Below are 16,307 nucleotides of genomic sequence, written 5' to 3' on the forward strand. Positions count from 1 at the left end.
TTCCAGGCTCCTCTGTTAGAAGGCCAGCAGACATAGAATGTGGCATTTTTTTTAAAAAAGTTACTAGACCTAAATTCCTAATACTATGCCTAACCCATCAGCTTGCTGGAGAGTGCAACATGGAACTACTGACCTTTCCTTTTCAACATTTACTAGTGGCCTGAAGACCTAGAACATTTACCTCTGTGGTTTTATTGTTTAGTGAATTGAAAAATACTTCAGGACCTCAACAGAATTAACATGACACTTCAGTTTGAATCATGTTGGTGCTCAAAGAGGCATTTTGTTTCTGCACAGTTGAAGCTATTAAGAAATATATAAATGGGCAAAAGAAAGCAACTGTTAAAATTATTTTATTTTTATAATTTTTCACCTTGTTTGAATTTTAAATGTTGAAGGCCACAATTTTAGAAAAAGTATAGATCACAGGAACAATAATCAATAGTTAAATGATCAAAATTAAAATATAAACATAAATATTTCCCCCCAAAATCTACAAGGAATAATCAAAGCATTGATATTATTATTTGTATTTCTATATCACATTTTCTATGAAAAGCTCAGCTGATCACTATGCTTTCTTGGTTTCTACACAATACTATAAAAGAGTTCTATTAAACTCTTTTGAGTACTCTAGTATCTCATCCTAAGACATAATGTCTCTCTTAACTTCGAAACATGTTTTTAGTGTAGAAAGAGCCAATATTGAGCCTAAAAGGAAAAGCATAATAACTGAAATGAAAAATCCCTTGATTGGTTTAACAAAAGATTGTAGAGATGGCAGAAGATTCACTGACGTTGATGATAAGTCAATCGAAACCATAGAATCTGACAAAGAGTAAAAAAAAAAAAAAGAAAGAAAGAAAAATGAACAGAGACTCAGTTACTTGTGGAACAATATCAGAACTCTAACAGATATGTAATTGGCATCTCAGAAGGAAAAAGAAGGGAATAATAGGATGGAAAAATACTTTAAGATATAATGGTTAAATATTTTTTCAAATTTGGTGAAACATGCAAACTTGTATATCTGAGAAGCTCATTCACCTTTATATTTAGTCATTCACCAGGATGACTAAATATAAAGAAATTATACCTAGGCTTTCTATAGTCAAAACTGTTCAAATTCAAACTTAGAAAATCTAGAAAACAGAGGGAAAAATGATATACTACAAATAAAGTCACAATAATACAAAGAACAGCTGACCTCACATTATAATACAGGTCAGCAGACAATAAAGTAGCATACTTAAAATACTGGGAGAAAATTGACAAAAAATTTCATATGCAGCAAAACTCTCCTTTAAAAATGAAGGCAAGCACTCAACCTAGACCTCCCATTCGATCCTGCAATCCCATTACTGGGCATCTACCCAGAAGGAAAAAAATCCTTTTATCATAAGGACACTTGTACTAGACTGTTTATTGCAGCTCAATTTACAATCGCCAAAATGTGGAAACAGCCTAAATGCCCACCAACCCAGGAATGGATTAACAAGCTGTGGTATATGTATACCATGGAATACTATTCAGCCATTAAAAAAAATGGAGACTTTACATCCTTCGTATTAACCTGGATGGAAGTGGAAGACATTATTCTTAGTAAAGCATCACAAGAATGGAGAAGCATGAATCCTATGTACTCAATCTTGATATGAGGACAATTAATGACAATTAAGGTTATGGGGGGGGGGAGCAGAAAGAGAGAGGGAGGGAGTGGGGTGGGGCCTTAGTGTGTGTCACACTTTATGGGGGCAGGACATGATTGCAAGAGGGACTTTACCTAGCAATTGCAATCAGTGTAACTGGCTTATTGTACCCTCAATGAATCCCCAACAATAAAAAAAAAAAGAAAAAAAAAAAAATGAAGGCAAGTAAAGCAAGTAGACTGCCCTCAGAATGGGGGAGGATATTTGCAGGTTATGCTTCTGACAAAGGTCTGATAACCAGAATCCCCAGAGAACTCAAATTTATTAATAAGAAAAGAACAAGTGATCCCATTTCATTATGGGCAAGAGACCTGAACAGAAGCTTCTCTAAAGAAGACAGGCACATGGTCTACAGACACATGAAAAAATGCTTATCTTCTTTAGTCATCAGAGAAAGGCAAATCAAAACCACTTTGAGATATCATCTAACTCCAGTAAGATTAGCCCACATAACAAAATCCCAAAACTACAGATATTAGCGTGGATGTGGGAAAGAAGTTTGGAGAACACTAGGGGATCTAAAAATTGACCTGCCATTGGATCCTGCAATTTCTCTACTAGGAGTATATCCAAAAGACCAAAAATCACTTTGCAAAAAAGATATTTGCACCAGATTATTCACTGCAGCTCAATTTGCAATAGCCAACTCATGGGAGAAGCCCAAGTGCCCATCGACCCATGAATGGATTAATAAATTATGGTATATGTATACCATGGAATACTATGCAGCCTTAAAAAAGGATGAAGACTTTACCTCTTTTATATTTACATGGAGGGACCTAGAACATATTCTCCTGAGTAAAGTATCTCAAGAATGGAGGAAAAAGTATCCAATGTACTCAGTATCTCTATGAAACCAACTTATATTTACTCACACTTTCTTATGAAAGATAGAATACAACTATAGCCCAGGATGAAGGACAGAAATGGAGTGGGAAGGGAAGGGAGTGGGTAGGTTTAATAGAGGGAGGGTAAATAGCAGGACCACACCAACGAAGCATATCGCAAGGGTGCAAGTCAAATCTGTCAAGTGTAGAACATAAATGTCTCAAAATAATAATCAAGTAAATGAGGCAAAAGCTATGTTGATTGGTTTGATGTAAGCACGTCAGATTGTATAAAACCAACACATTGTACCCCACATATACATAAATTTATTCATTATCTATGTCTATATGACTTAATAAAAATAAATAAATAAAAATGAAGGCAAAATTAAAAGCATAATCTGATTAAAACTGCAAGAATGTGTTGCCAGCAGATGTATATTAAAGGAAATGCTAAAAGAAGTGTTTAGGCTAAAGAAAAATGACACCAGATAGAAACTCAGATCAATAGATAAAATACCAGGAATAGTAAACATATGATAGGTAAATATAGTAACCTCTGTAAGATGACCACCCAACGGACTATACATGTAACATTGGCTAACATACAGAGGTGGTCAACATAAGGAACTAGGCCTACTGAACTGACATGTACAAGTGGTACCTGTCCCATCTATGAAATTTAGGTCACCTTAGGAAGGTGGTCAGCTATAAAGGTTCCACAATATATATGTTTTCTACGCTCAATAAAATAGATAATAATGTTTAAAGCTAAAGTTATAAATCTTTATAGGAAATCCACAACAAATGCAGATGTAATATATGAGACAACAATTTTATAAAGGATGAAGTAAATAAAGAAGTATCATAGCAATGTTATTGTATTTTATGTGAAGTAATACAATGTTAAGTCTAAGAAAACTATATAGCAAGTTGAAGGTGCTTATTGTAATTCTTAGAATAAGCCTTAAAAATGTGTAAAGATGTACAGTTAAAAAGCTAACAGAGGAGTCGAAATACATAAAAATATTTAATTAAGAAAAAAAAGCAGAAAAGAAGAAACAAAAGGAGAGAAAACAGGTAGAATAAATATAAAACAAATGAAATGGCAGAATTAAATCTAACCATGTTAATAATTGCAATATATTAAATGGGCCAAAATTCCAATTAAAAGGTAGCAATTTTCCAGACTGGAAAAATGCAAGGCTCAACTGATATACTGACTATTTGACGTACTTTCAAACAAGATTCATGCTATAAAATATGAAGACATGTATAAATTGAAAGTAAAAACATGAAAAGATACACACTTATATACCATGAAAATACCATCAAGAAAGCAAGAGTGTTTGTATTAATATCAGACTAAATAAACTTTAAGACAAGAAGTAATGCTAGAGATAAAGTGGGACATTTTATAACAATAAAAAGGGGAATTAATCAAGAGACACATTTACAAATATGTGTGCTCTTAATAACAGAGCCTGAAAGAATATGAAGGAAAAAACAACAACAACAAAAGAACTAAAAGAAGAAATAGGCAAATTAATAAGCACAGTTGGGGATTTGACAATCTCTTTCTCCCAGTAATTGATAGAATAAATAGACCAAAAGATACAGAAAATCTTAGTAACACCACACAATGTCATAACCTAATATTTATAGACCACTACATTGCACAAAGGCAGAATATAAGTGTACATGGAATGTTTGTAAAGTTAGACAACATGCTGGCCTAAAACCAAGTCTAAAACATTTTGGAAAATTAAAATTTCAAAGCGTATGTTCTCTAGTAGCAATAGAATTTAACTAGACATCGATATCAATAAAATATCTGAAAAATACTCAAGTATTTGAAAATTAAATATACTTTTAAACCCATGGATTTATAAAAATCACTAAGAAATGAGCAAATAGTTTGAAACAAAATATAATGCATATACTGCATTCACAAATTTGCATGAGTCAGCAAAAGCAGTAAAGATTATCAATTTCAATGCTTATATTTATTAGAAGAAAATAAATATTTCAAACTAGTGATCTGAATTTCTACCTTAAGAAGCAAAATAACGTCTCTATTAAAGTAAGTATAAGAGACACAATTACTTTTAAAAAATAGTCAAAATCAATAAAAAAATAAACAACAGAAAAGTTAACAAAGATAGAAGTTGGTATCAATAATATTGATAAACATTAGTAAGAATGCAAGAGAAAAAGAAAAAACTTCAAATTTATTAATAAGAAAGAAAAGGAATATAATTACAGATCCGAGGGGAATTAAAATAATAATAATAAATATTTTGAAAAGTTTTATGTTAATAAATTGGAAAAACAGGTGAAAAATCTAATTTACTAAAGCTGACTCATAATATTAAAATTTTACATATATACATATCAGTTCTCTATTGATGTTATAAAGGCTATTTAAAACCATACCCACTTATTTCTCATTGAGCTAAAAGCTTGGATCCTTTGCTCACTCTGCTTAGGCGTTACAGGGCCACAATCAACATGTCATCTGCACTGGTTTTTTTTTCTGGGGGCTCTAAGAAAGACGGTACTTCCAAACTCATTCAGGTTGTTGGCATAATTCAGTTGCTGTGGTTGTAGGACTGAGGTCTTGACTTCTTTGACACATAGCCTTTGTCATCCTTAAGCCAACAAGCCTTTTCTAACTTCTTCAGCCACATTTCTCTGAATCCAACCAGAAAAGGTTCTCTGCTTCAAAAGGATTAGACTGAACCCAAAACAATCTCCCTACTTTAAATTTCTTAATATTAACTGCATCTACTAAGTCTTTTTGTTATGTAATTTATTCAGATATTCTAGGTTTAGGCCACTGAGATCTTTTGGGGGCTCTTCTGGCTACTACAATATACTAAAGGGAGATAATAGACAGAAGATAGAGTTAATAGTTTATCACAGAAATTAAATTGTTATAAAAATTCCTCAAAGAAAATTTTAGCCTCCAATTACTTCACTGATGAACTTTGTTAAACACTTTACAAATCAAAGTATACCAAGCTTACATAACAAAATCATTCAGAAAACTGAGAGAAAAAGAGTACTTCTCAACTTGTTTTATAGGCATAACTTCAATATTGTGACCTCATAAAGGCATTGAGATAAAAATCAGTCAAAATCATAAGCTTAAATGCAAAAATACTTAACAAAATATATTAAACTGAATCTAGCAAAGGTAGAAAGAAAGGTAGTTACATCATAACTAAATAGAGTTTATCTAAAGAACACCAGATTAACCAAAAATTCAATCCAGGTAATCTAACAGAGTAAGACAGATATACTACACAATCACATTAATAGATGTAGAAAAAGCATTTGATAAAATTCAGTACACATTTATGTTTATTGAATTTATTTTATTTTTATTTAAAAATACTCTCAGCAAACTAGGAATCCAAAGAAATTTCCTCAGTATAATAAAGGACATCTATACCAAAATAGAAGCCAAAATCATAAACCTTAAAGAACTTCATACTTAATGGCATTTCTCCTATGATTAGGAACAAGCTAAGGATATCCACGTCATCACTTCTGTTCAACATTGTACTGGATTTTCTATTCTGTACAATAAGGTATGGAACAAAAGGCGGTTATTGAAAAGAAAGAAGCAAACTATCTCTACTTATAAATTATATGATTATGTGGAAACGTCTAAGCAATAAAAAAAAAAAAACTACTAGAAATAACAAGTAAGTATAGAAAGGTTTCAGGACAGAATCAACCCTAACAGATCAAAGGAAGTGGGAAGTCCAGATAAAGACTCCAACTACAATTAACCTAGATTTCATCAAAATCCAAAATTTCTCAGCAAAAGGTATTATGTAGAATACAAAAGGAATGAGCCATAAACTGGGACAAAATCGTATATATGCACACACACACACACATACCTATATACATATATGTGAGATAAAAAACTAGTTTGAAGATAAAGTTCTTGCAACCAAAATAATAAAAACAATACTCCAAATGGACAAAAGGTTAGAACAGGCACTTCACAAGGGAAGAAATATAAATGGCCAGTGAGCACATGTACTCAACACCACTCATCATTAGGAAGATGCAAATTTAAAGTGCTATTAAGGTCCCCATAAAAATGGACAAAATTAAAAAGACAATTGACACCATATGTTGCTGAAGATGTTGAGCCACTGGAACTCTATGTAAATTTGGCTACCACTTTAGCAAAATATTTGATTCTTTATTATAAAGTTGAACATACACTTACACACTTTCTCTTTATCTCATAAATTCTACATTTAGATATTTACCCAAGAGAAGTGAAAACATGTTATTAGAGGAAAGACCAACAGAAAAATATTCAGAGCCTTATTCATAATAGCTTCAAACTAGAAATTACTTCAAAGTCCATCAACTGGAGAATAGATTTTTAAAATATAGTATAGAATCTAATACATACTATGCTGGACAAAATAAGCCACACTCAAAAGGTTCTGGAATGTACTTTCCACAGTATGTTCATACTATATGTTATACAGAACTATATAAAGATCTGGTACAAATAGAACTGTTTCATGGTTGAAAAAATAAAAAGTTTATTGTGTAGGTAGATCAACTAGAAAAAAACCACAAAAGAACTATCTGGTGTGATAGAAAATATTCTATATCTTCAGAGTGATGTGTGTTTTATAGGTGTATCCATTTGCCAAAATGCATCAAGCTGTTCACTTAAGATCTGGGCATTTAAATGTATATAAATATTATATTTAAAAACCCTGCAAACTAACAAATGAAAAAATGCCAAAGATCTATAGAATTCTGAATAACTAGTAGCTCAGCGGCTAGGGCGCCAGCCACATACACTGGAGCTGGCGAGTTTGAATCTAGCCCCAGCCTGCCAAACAGCCATGACGACTACAACCAAAAAATAGCTGGGCATTGTGGTGGGCACCTGTAGCCCCAGTTACTTGGAAGGCTGAGGCAAGAGAATCACTTAAGCCCAAGAGTTTGAGGTTGCTGTGAGCTGTGACGGCACAGTGCTCTACCGAGGGTGACATACTAAGACTCTGTCTCAAAAAAAAAAAAAAAAGAATTCTGAATAACTCTCAAGAGATCCAATCTTCACAGGTCATAATATCCTTATCAATAGACCCACCTCCTAAGGTAGTTACTCCAGAATCTCTGGACCAAAATAATAAAAATAACTGGACAACTTTAATCTATACAAGAAAATGCCATCACTTCTAGTAAACATTGTACTGGATATTCTATTCTGTGCAGCAAGGTATGGGAACAAAATGGGGTTATTGGAAAGGAAGAAGTAAACTATCTTTAACTACAAATGATAGAATTCTTTTTGGAAGTGGCTCAGTTGTTCACTCAGTGACTTGAGTGTCTAAAAGTAGTCCTAAGAAAATTCTCTCCTTAGCATAAAAATTTCTTTCTTTCTTGGAATATGGTAGTGAAAAAGAAAGGAGTCCCAGTACAATCTTAGAATGTCCGTGAAAATTGTAGTTACACCAAGTTGTATCCATAACTTCTTGGGCTGAAAACAGTGAACATGGAAACCCATTTTTATATTTAAAAAGTTAATTTTTACTATAGATTAACTCATTTTGCTATCCTCTACTTCTCTGTAACAGAAGAGAGATAGCTTCTTGAGGAATTAGCTCAAATAAAGTAGGGAATAATTTCTCATTTCTCTCAAGTCAGCTAGGGATTTTCTCCATTTCTGTAAAGGATAATGACTAAATTTCCATTTCTCATATAGAAGATGACCATTAAGGATAATTATGATCAAAAAGTAAGCAATAATGTAAAAATTAAACATTAATGAAATGCAAGAATGCTGTATATTTTTCATAGCCAAATAAAACAGTGATATATACATGCAAACTTTATTTGTAATTTGTCTCTGTGTACATCATGGCTGTTTTCAGTATTGTCTAGGGGTTTGTGCCTCAACATCTTCTTCAGCCTATATCTATATTCCTTCTTCAGTCCCCCTCATCTTTTTTTTTTTTTTTTTTTTTTGTAGAGACAGAGTTTCACTTTATTGCCCTCGGTAGAGTGCCGTGGCGTCACACAGCTCACAGCAACCTCCAACTCCTGGGCTTAGGCAATTCTCCTGCCTCAGCCTCCCAAGTAGCTGGGACTACAGGCGCCCACCACAACGCCCGGCTATTTTTTTGTTGCAGTTTGGCCGGGGCTGGGTTTGAACCCGCCACCCTTGGTATATGGGGCCGGTGCCCTGCTCACTGAGCCACAGGCGCCGCCCAGTCCCCCTCATCTTTAGCCAAACAATCTTTCACACTCTGCCTCATGCTTTGGGTAGATATTTTTCATTATGTTTCCTAAATACCCAGAAGACACTGCATTTATGAGATGACCCAGAAAGCTTGTGGATGACAAAATTGAAGAGTAAGCATCTAACAATGAATCCTACTTCGATGCTGTAAGAGAGTAAGTGAATCTGCAAGAAACTACAAGCCTAAAAGACAGAAAACAAACCATTTTTTTTTTCAACATTGGCTCTTTTCAAATGGTTTGTTTAGTTTATACAAGTTTACTTGATAAAAAGAAGATGGGGCTGACTTTTCTTTCTTCTAAAACAAAATGAATTGATATAAACAAATCAATTTATATCAATAGTGGTTTCATTCTTTACACTACCCATTTGTGTCTTTCCGAGGAATCCAAAATAATAGAGGGAAGAACAGGGGGTATTTAGCCAGAGTGATCTGACAGAATTTTTACTCTACCATGTTAGGAAAGTTACTTAATCTTAATAGGCGCCAGTTATCTTACCTGCCTTTAGGGTAATGACGACCTCTAGGATTTTTAAATATTATTTACATTTACTAATTACTTATAAGAAGTATACACATACAATTGTTTTATCTACATACACACACAAATATAATCACACCTGAATTCAAGTCACCTGCTTGGCACAGACAGGGTGATAGATAAACTGGAATTTGTTCAATCTTGTTCTTCAATCAAATGACAATTTGTTCACCACAGTCTTATCCAGAAGTCATGAAAATTGCTATTCTTCATTTCATTTGGCCCTCAGCACCTATGTATGCACTGAATGAGAAATCACGAATGGCCATCTCCTGCATTAAAATTCTAAGCTCATCACTGGAAGTACTTAGCAAATATTATTCTTGGTATTTAGTTAGAAAAGAAATACAGATTGTATCTCTGTAAAGAGACTACAATTGTATATTATTTAAGTAGCCACTATAAAAGCAATTATTGTTCTTCATGTTTTGTCAGTTCAAAGAGAAATGTACTTCAGAAGAATATATGCATTTATGAAGACAACTACCTCAAACAGAACATCAAGCTATTTATATAGATACAGCAAATGTTTTTTTTAAAAGACATTATATAAAAATCCTTCTTTGATTAGAGAAAATAAAGTAAGTAAGAAAATTGGCAAATAAATAGAAAAGCTCATTTTGTTTCACAAAAAATGAACTAATTATGTTTAAAAGGAGAGAAAAAAAAATCCCTTAGGATCATGAAACTAAAAAGTGAGATCTTGCCTGTGACTCATCTTCTAGAAACCTAAGTTAAAAATATTTGGGGCATATATTTAAGATGATAATGTGGTTCACCTTTAAATAAAAAAGTCAATTATTTATCTTTCTGCATTTTCATATATCAAAGTTACCTAAAATGTGATTTATGACTCAGAAGTATGGGTGCTGAGACATTACCTGTCACTTAAAAAAATTTGAAGCATTTTTATTGTTTTTATTTTTTCATCATTATATATTTTTTGAAACCTGATACTAATGGACAGTCACGATAACTATTTACTAGGTAAATAGAATCAAGGTATGTGCATTAATTAAATATACTGAAGTAGTCTTTGATTCCTTAACATGTTCATAGCATTCATAATTACATTTGAAAATTTAAATTTCAAAAATTTACTTCAATGAATAAAGTATACCATTAATATAAAAATAACTCCATCTACAAACAAAGTTAGTTTCATTCTAACTTGTATATTAATTTTTACTAAAGTTCTGACCAAAAGAGGAAATTACAGTGCATACTACATAGTTGAACACATAAAATAATTTAAGATATTCCTGAAGAACTAATTTCATACAGTTCTGTAGTATTTTAATAGCATTTCTGAACATTCTAAGCAACTGCTATGAGGAAACTAAAATCAGTATACAATGTGGTTAATTTCTTAGTAGTTTATTTTGACATAAACATTTTGGTGCATTTGTGAAGTTAACTTTAATCTACTCTACTCTTTATTTATTTATTTTTAAATTCTGGAAATATTTTATATTGTCTAATATAAATTTCAGGTGTACAGCATAATGTTTTGATATATGTAGTGAAGTATGATGATCTATTTTTAAAGTATACTGCTAATGTTAATTTATAATCAAATATGAATAATTAAGCCACTTGACTCTGGTGGTACCTACAGTAATGAATAATTATCAAAAGCCAATATATCTTGATTGCAATAGCCTGTACCTTTATTGTTTGTCCAGATTCATTTCACATCGGGTCTATAATGAAAAGGTAAGTCACAAACAGAGATATTAGAAGACACACAATGGGTCAATGTTCCCTGGAACAAATCAAAATTTCAATTACTCAAAAGGTAATTTGAGGGCTCCCATTACGTAATCCTTCAACAAACAATTAAATTCTGCATATTTTTTCATTTAAATCAATCAAAGTGTACATAATATACATAACCTATAAAATAAATTAACAATGAATGAAATATTTAAAGTCCTTGATTCATGAGGAAACCAGTTGGAAAACATTTAAGCCCAAATTAATGTCAAATATTTATATTGTTGGGTTTGGCAGCAGAGGTGAGTTCTCAAGAGAAACAACACATTCCAAATGGTGTATTCTATTCTCTTCTCAACCCCATTCATAAAATGTCTGTTACGCAATGGGATTACTGCTTGGTTAATGAATATATGCTGGTGTTCAGCGTTAACTAATTATACGTAGAAACAAAAAATACCACTCATCTTTATTTAAACACAAAACTTAAGAGAGATGCTTAGGCAGAGGACTTTTGCACCGGACTCACTTGTGTTTCTCGAAGGAAACAAACCTAAGAATGTGACTGAAATGGGGATTGGGAACGTGAAAGAGAACATCACACAGGAAAGCTCATAGTTCTCTGAAACCAAGTAAACCGATTGTGCGGACAGTGATGAATGGCTGGCATAGCTCTGCGAAAAGCCAAACCCCAGGGTGTTTGCTATTTTCTGCCGATACCAAGACTCTAATTGAAGAAAAGGGACTCTGAGAACCCTAACACTGGCTTTCCCTTTCTAAATGCTCCCTCAACCCAGCGGAATTCACTCTATCCCGACTCCAGTAAAGAGCTGGTAACCTCAAACCTGACTGCCCTGCCTTAAATCTGTGAGTTTGCACTGGGATCACAAACCGCAAAAGCCAAGAGGGAGATCAATGTCAATGCGAGATTGTGTGTTCCTCTGACTTTTGTTTGCTCCGGTTCTCATTTCAGACAGACACTCTTATCCTCCTTAAAGAGCCCATCCAGATAATGAATACCCCTATCCCTCATCCAGACAGCCCCATCACAGCTACTCCGGGAGCGTAGAGGAACCCAATTCGGTCCCCTGTATCTAGTCACAGAGTTGCATCTCCGCGGGTGGCCGCCTACACCTTCCCGCAGGTCGGACACACAGTTTGTGCCCGAAGCGAGAGGGAAGCATTTCTTTCAATTCCTCCCGAGACGACTCTTTCTTTATAGACCCACCTGCATGGGAGCTTCGTGTCTCATTGTTGACAAATGTCTTTTCTCTCTGGATAGGACAGAGTTAGTCCGGGCGCCGGGTCAAGAGTGCACAGCCCGCGCGCTCCTCGCTCCACACTCTGCACTCTTGGGGTTCGCTTACCGGCTCCAACATCAGCACCGGAGCTGTCCTTTCCCAGCGCTGCACACGCGCACTGGTTGGGAGCCCCGTGGACTCCTGGGAGTTGTAGTCTCATTTTGCAAAGCTTCCCGGCAAACATGAGAGCTGTGAACTACATCTCCCGGCAAGCAAGACAGCGCTTAAACAGGCTCGCTCGGCCAGTCGGGCTCGGCGGCGGAGCCTCCCTTCTCTTTTCGAAACGCTGCTGGCTGTTACCTCTCTTAGGCACAGGTGCCCCTTTCCTCTCAAGGGGCAGAAGAAAATGACCCCAGCTCATCTCAGCTGAGGATTTTTCTTTGCTAACTGTCGTCTGCAGGAGCAGAATGTGATTTCCTGATTAGGAAACACACTATCTTATGCTAATTTCCAATACAAATGAAGCCAGAGCTGCGTTCTGGGACTGTCAGCCCTACCCCTCTCCATCCCGAATCCGGAAAGTTTACACGTTTCCATAGGCACAGTGCGATGATTTTACGGTCAACCAACGCAGGGGAGAAAGACGAAGAATGGCATACACCTAAGGAAAGTGGTTCATGAGCGTCATTGCATAGTGAAGGCGCGGCCGCGTACACACACACACACACACACACACACACACACACACACACACACAATCCCACACGCCAAAGTGCGTTAAAGCCAGATTTCTCGCTGAGCACGCTGATGAACTCCCTTCTCCTGCTTACCTTTCCGTACAGCTCCATTGCAACTCAAGGTTCGAAAATTCTCAAGTCCGCTCGCTACAAGCGAGGTTGGGGTCTTACGTACCAAGCGGAGCTAAACTGAAAGGGCACAACACAATGGAAGGGGTGGGGGTGGCGTTTGGCGGAAGGAAAAGCGAGGGACGCGGATTTAGATGAATGACTTCTTTCCTCTAGAGGGGAACCGACGAGTCTTGAAGAGGCAGCTGCAGGGAAAGGGCTGAGTCTCATAGGAAGTGCCAGGGGCGCGATTGCGCTGGGCAGCCCCTCCCCGGGCCCTCCCCCAGGCACCTTCCACCGTCATTAGCGCGCACACAGCCGCTGCTGGCCGCGGTTTGGAGAGCTGATAGGGCACTTGGTTATTTACCCAGAGCAAGTCACATAAAATGAACACATTCATCACCGAAGCCCAGAAGCACATTCACAGGATGAGATGGAAGACCTCTATTAAGTTATCCTGTCCTTTTTTAAACACAGGCTCATTTCTTGTATATTACAACCATACTCAATACCAGACTAGTTCAAAATGGTTTTAGAAATCTCTGAACTGTACTTTTTTTTTTTTATCCCGACCTTTTCCCCTCAGTTGACTATTATGTAGGACTGTACGTGTCCTCTGTACCAATCTGTAGACAGTCCTTGCCACGTAAGAGTAAACGATGGTCATCCAGCGATAAGCCTTGCCTTGACATGAAATCAAAATTACGACATTGGAGGCAGAATAGAAAAGGAATGATCATGATATTGGCAGGGAGGTACGGAAGCAATAATTTGAATCAGCTCCCGATTTCATTGCATTAGACAAAGCAGTAGAACGGAAGTTCTGCAACTTAAATGTGCTTGGGACAAGGATTAAAATTCTTATTTTCAAGCCATGTGTAGAGATTCTGATTCACTAAATCTGATGAGAGGTCAGGAAATGAACATTTTATTTTATTTATTTATTTATTTATTTTGTTTGTTTGTTTGTTTGTTTGTTTTTGTAGAGACAGAGTCTCACTTTACTGCCTTCAGTAGAGTGCCATGATGTCACAGGACTCACAGCAACCTCTAGCTCTTGGGCTTCCGCGATTCTCCTGCCTCAGCCTCCCGAGCAGCTGGGAATGAACATTTTAAACACCTCAGCAATTCTGATTCAAGTTGTTCCTTTGCCATAATTTAAAAAACACTACCTAAAATAATTTACGTAAACAACTTTTTAAAAGATAAAAAGGTTTCACAGCATGAACTCAATAATGCAAGACCTATGTATCGGGAACCTATTATATCCATAGTGTCTCATTAATTTTAACTTTTTTTTTTTAACAAATCTACAATCTTTTCACCTTGTAATTAGAGAGAATATGATGCAGTATCATCTAAATAAGCAGGTTTTATAATTATTCAGAAAATACATTTAAGCCAGGCCCTGTGGCACTCAGCTACACAGGAGGCTGAAGGCAGAGGCCTAGGAGTTTGAGGCCAGCCTAGGCGACATCTTGGAATCCCTATCTAAAATAAGTAAACAAATAAGAAAATACATTTTTAAATGTTCACCTCACAGTTGAGAGTCATGAGATAGAGAAATTTCATTTTAATTAGCTAATAACAAAAGGTATTACAAAAAGGAATCAATATTAGTATGTGTGACAGTAGCAGTGAATGAGAAGAGTTCTGCAATTTTTAAATTAGATGTATCTAAAGGTGTGTATCTTTATACATTGTTTTAAAGATAAATACTAACAAAATGATACTGACCCTTAAATGTATGAAATTGTTTGGCATTTGATAATGTTTGTACAGCTACTAAGAGTTTGATTTTCCTTAGAACAATGTCCTGTAATTTTGGTACTATCATCATTTTCCAAAATTCTCAGAATGCCAAGTCTGACATAGAACATATTTAAACATTGTAAATATTTAGCTTACAAACTTACTGTTCCTTGAAAACTTTATTCCTTCTTAGCATTTTACTAAAATGATGTCCATCCTCAGATGTTTAAGTATGCTGTTTGTGGAAGAACCTTTGAAAATTTAGTTCAAAAGCTAGAGCTGTGAAAGATTTGGGGGAACTTAACTTCTGTTCATAGTGTCTTAGTTGAATATGAAAGCGGGTGAAAGGTGAAAAAAAATCTAGTCAGAAGTCACCTAAATAAACAACAGTAGAAGCTGACTATGCCCCTAATGTCAGAGCAGAGTTACTTTAACTTTGGTTGGAGTTCAGACTACCATCTATGAATTTCATTCTCAAGATCACCACATGGCTGCTGTAGCTCCAGAACTTACATCTACATTCTAACCATCAGGAAGGAGGAAAGGATGAAGAAGGGCATTCCCCCATCTCTTTATAAACACCACTGCTCTTATATTCCAGAGCTTAGAACTTAGTCTGTCACCATAGATGCTGCAAGGGAAGCTAGGGAATGTAGTCTTCATTGAGAACAGGTAAGTTCATAATATTGAGCTGAAAATCATGAATTCTCTTACAAAGCGTTAAGGGGGAAAATATTGGGAGACAGCTGGTAGTTGTCACAAAACATCAGAGCGACTGTAAGATAAAGCTTGCTGCTTTTCTTCGCTTTGCAATTATACTAAAATGTAAATGTGTAATTATTTTTAAAACCCCTATTCCAGGGATCTCTATAATTTAACAGCAATCAAAGTCTTAAGATTGAGGGGTAAAAAGTTAGACTAGTATGGCTCTTGTTGAGAAATGGGGGAAAGGGAAGCCTTCTCCACTTATACATGAATCTGGAGTTAGGAAGTGATACTAAAAGACTTAAAGAGGCAAAATATACTTAATAGAAGGAAAAGGAGCCACCAGGAAATGTCACGGAATGTGTGACATTCATGAACTCCTCACCATATTAGAATATAGGGCAGTTGCAAAGGTCCGAAGGCCCAGAAAATTTAAGTGACCTCCCCAAGGTCACATAGCCTATTGGAGAGCTAGCTGGGATGATAACTCTTAAATCTGTACCTTTGGGTTAACTTTCCTTTTCACTGCCCCACATAGCTGTTCATTAGTAACTGGCTTTTTGCTACTCCATGCACATCAACTATTTCCTAGTATTCACTTTGTTGTTTGTGTGTATCTGGCTTACCTATTGTTCAGTTTGGTATCAATCCAGACCTTTGTCAGCTTTACTTGTTTCA

General features: G+C 35.5%; 1 protein-coding gene across 2 annotated transcripts in view; it reads right to left on the reverse strand.

The window, feature by feature from the left end:
* The window catches only part of RAB3C (RAB3C, member RAS oncogene family), a 279,798-nt gene extending 266,520 nt beyond the window's left edge, over positions 1-13,278 (reverse strand). Inside the window, exon 1 of one of the 2 annotated variants that reach the window (XM_053590282.1) lies at positions 13,158-13,278. In XM_053590282.1, the coding sequence (XP_053446257.1) occupies positions 13,158-13,175 (18 nt within the window). In that variant the 5' untranslated portion in view covers positions 13,176-13,278. Of the gene's footprint in view, positions 1-12,314; positions 12,493-13,157 lie in introns of those variants that run through there. The other variant, XM_053590281.1, reaches the window with a different exon arrangement.
* Positions 13,279-16,307: the final 3,029 nt, after the last annotated feature.

Source organism: Nycticebus coucang, chromosome 1, assembly GCF_027406575.1.
Source record: "Nycticebus coucang isolate mNycCou1 chromosome 1, mNycCou1.pri, whole genome shotgun sequence".
Taxonomy (NCBI): Eukaryota; Metazoa; Chordata; class Mammalia; order Primates; family Lorisidae; genus Nycticebus; species Nycticebus coucang.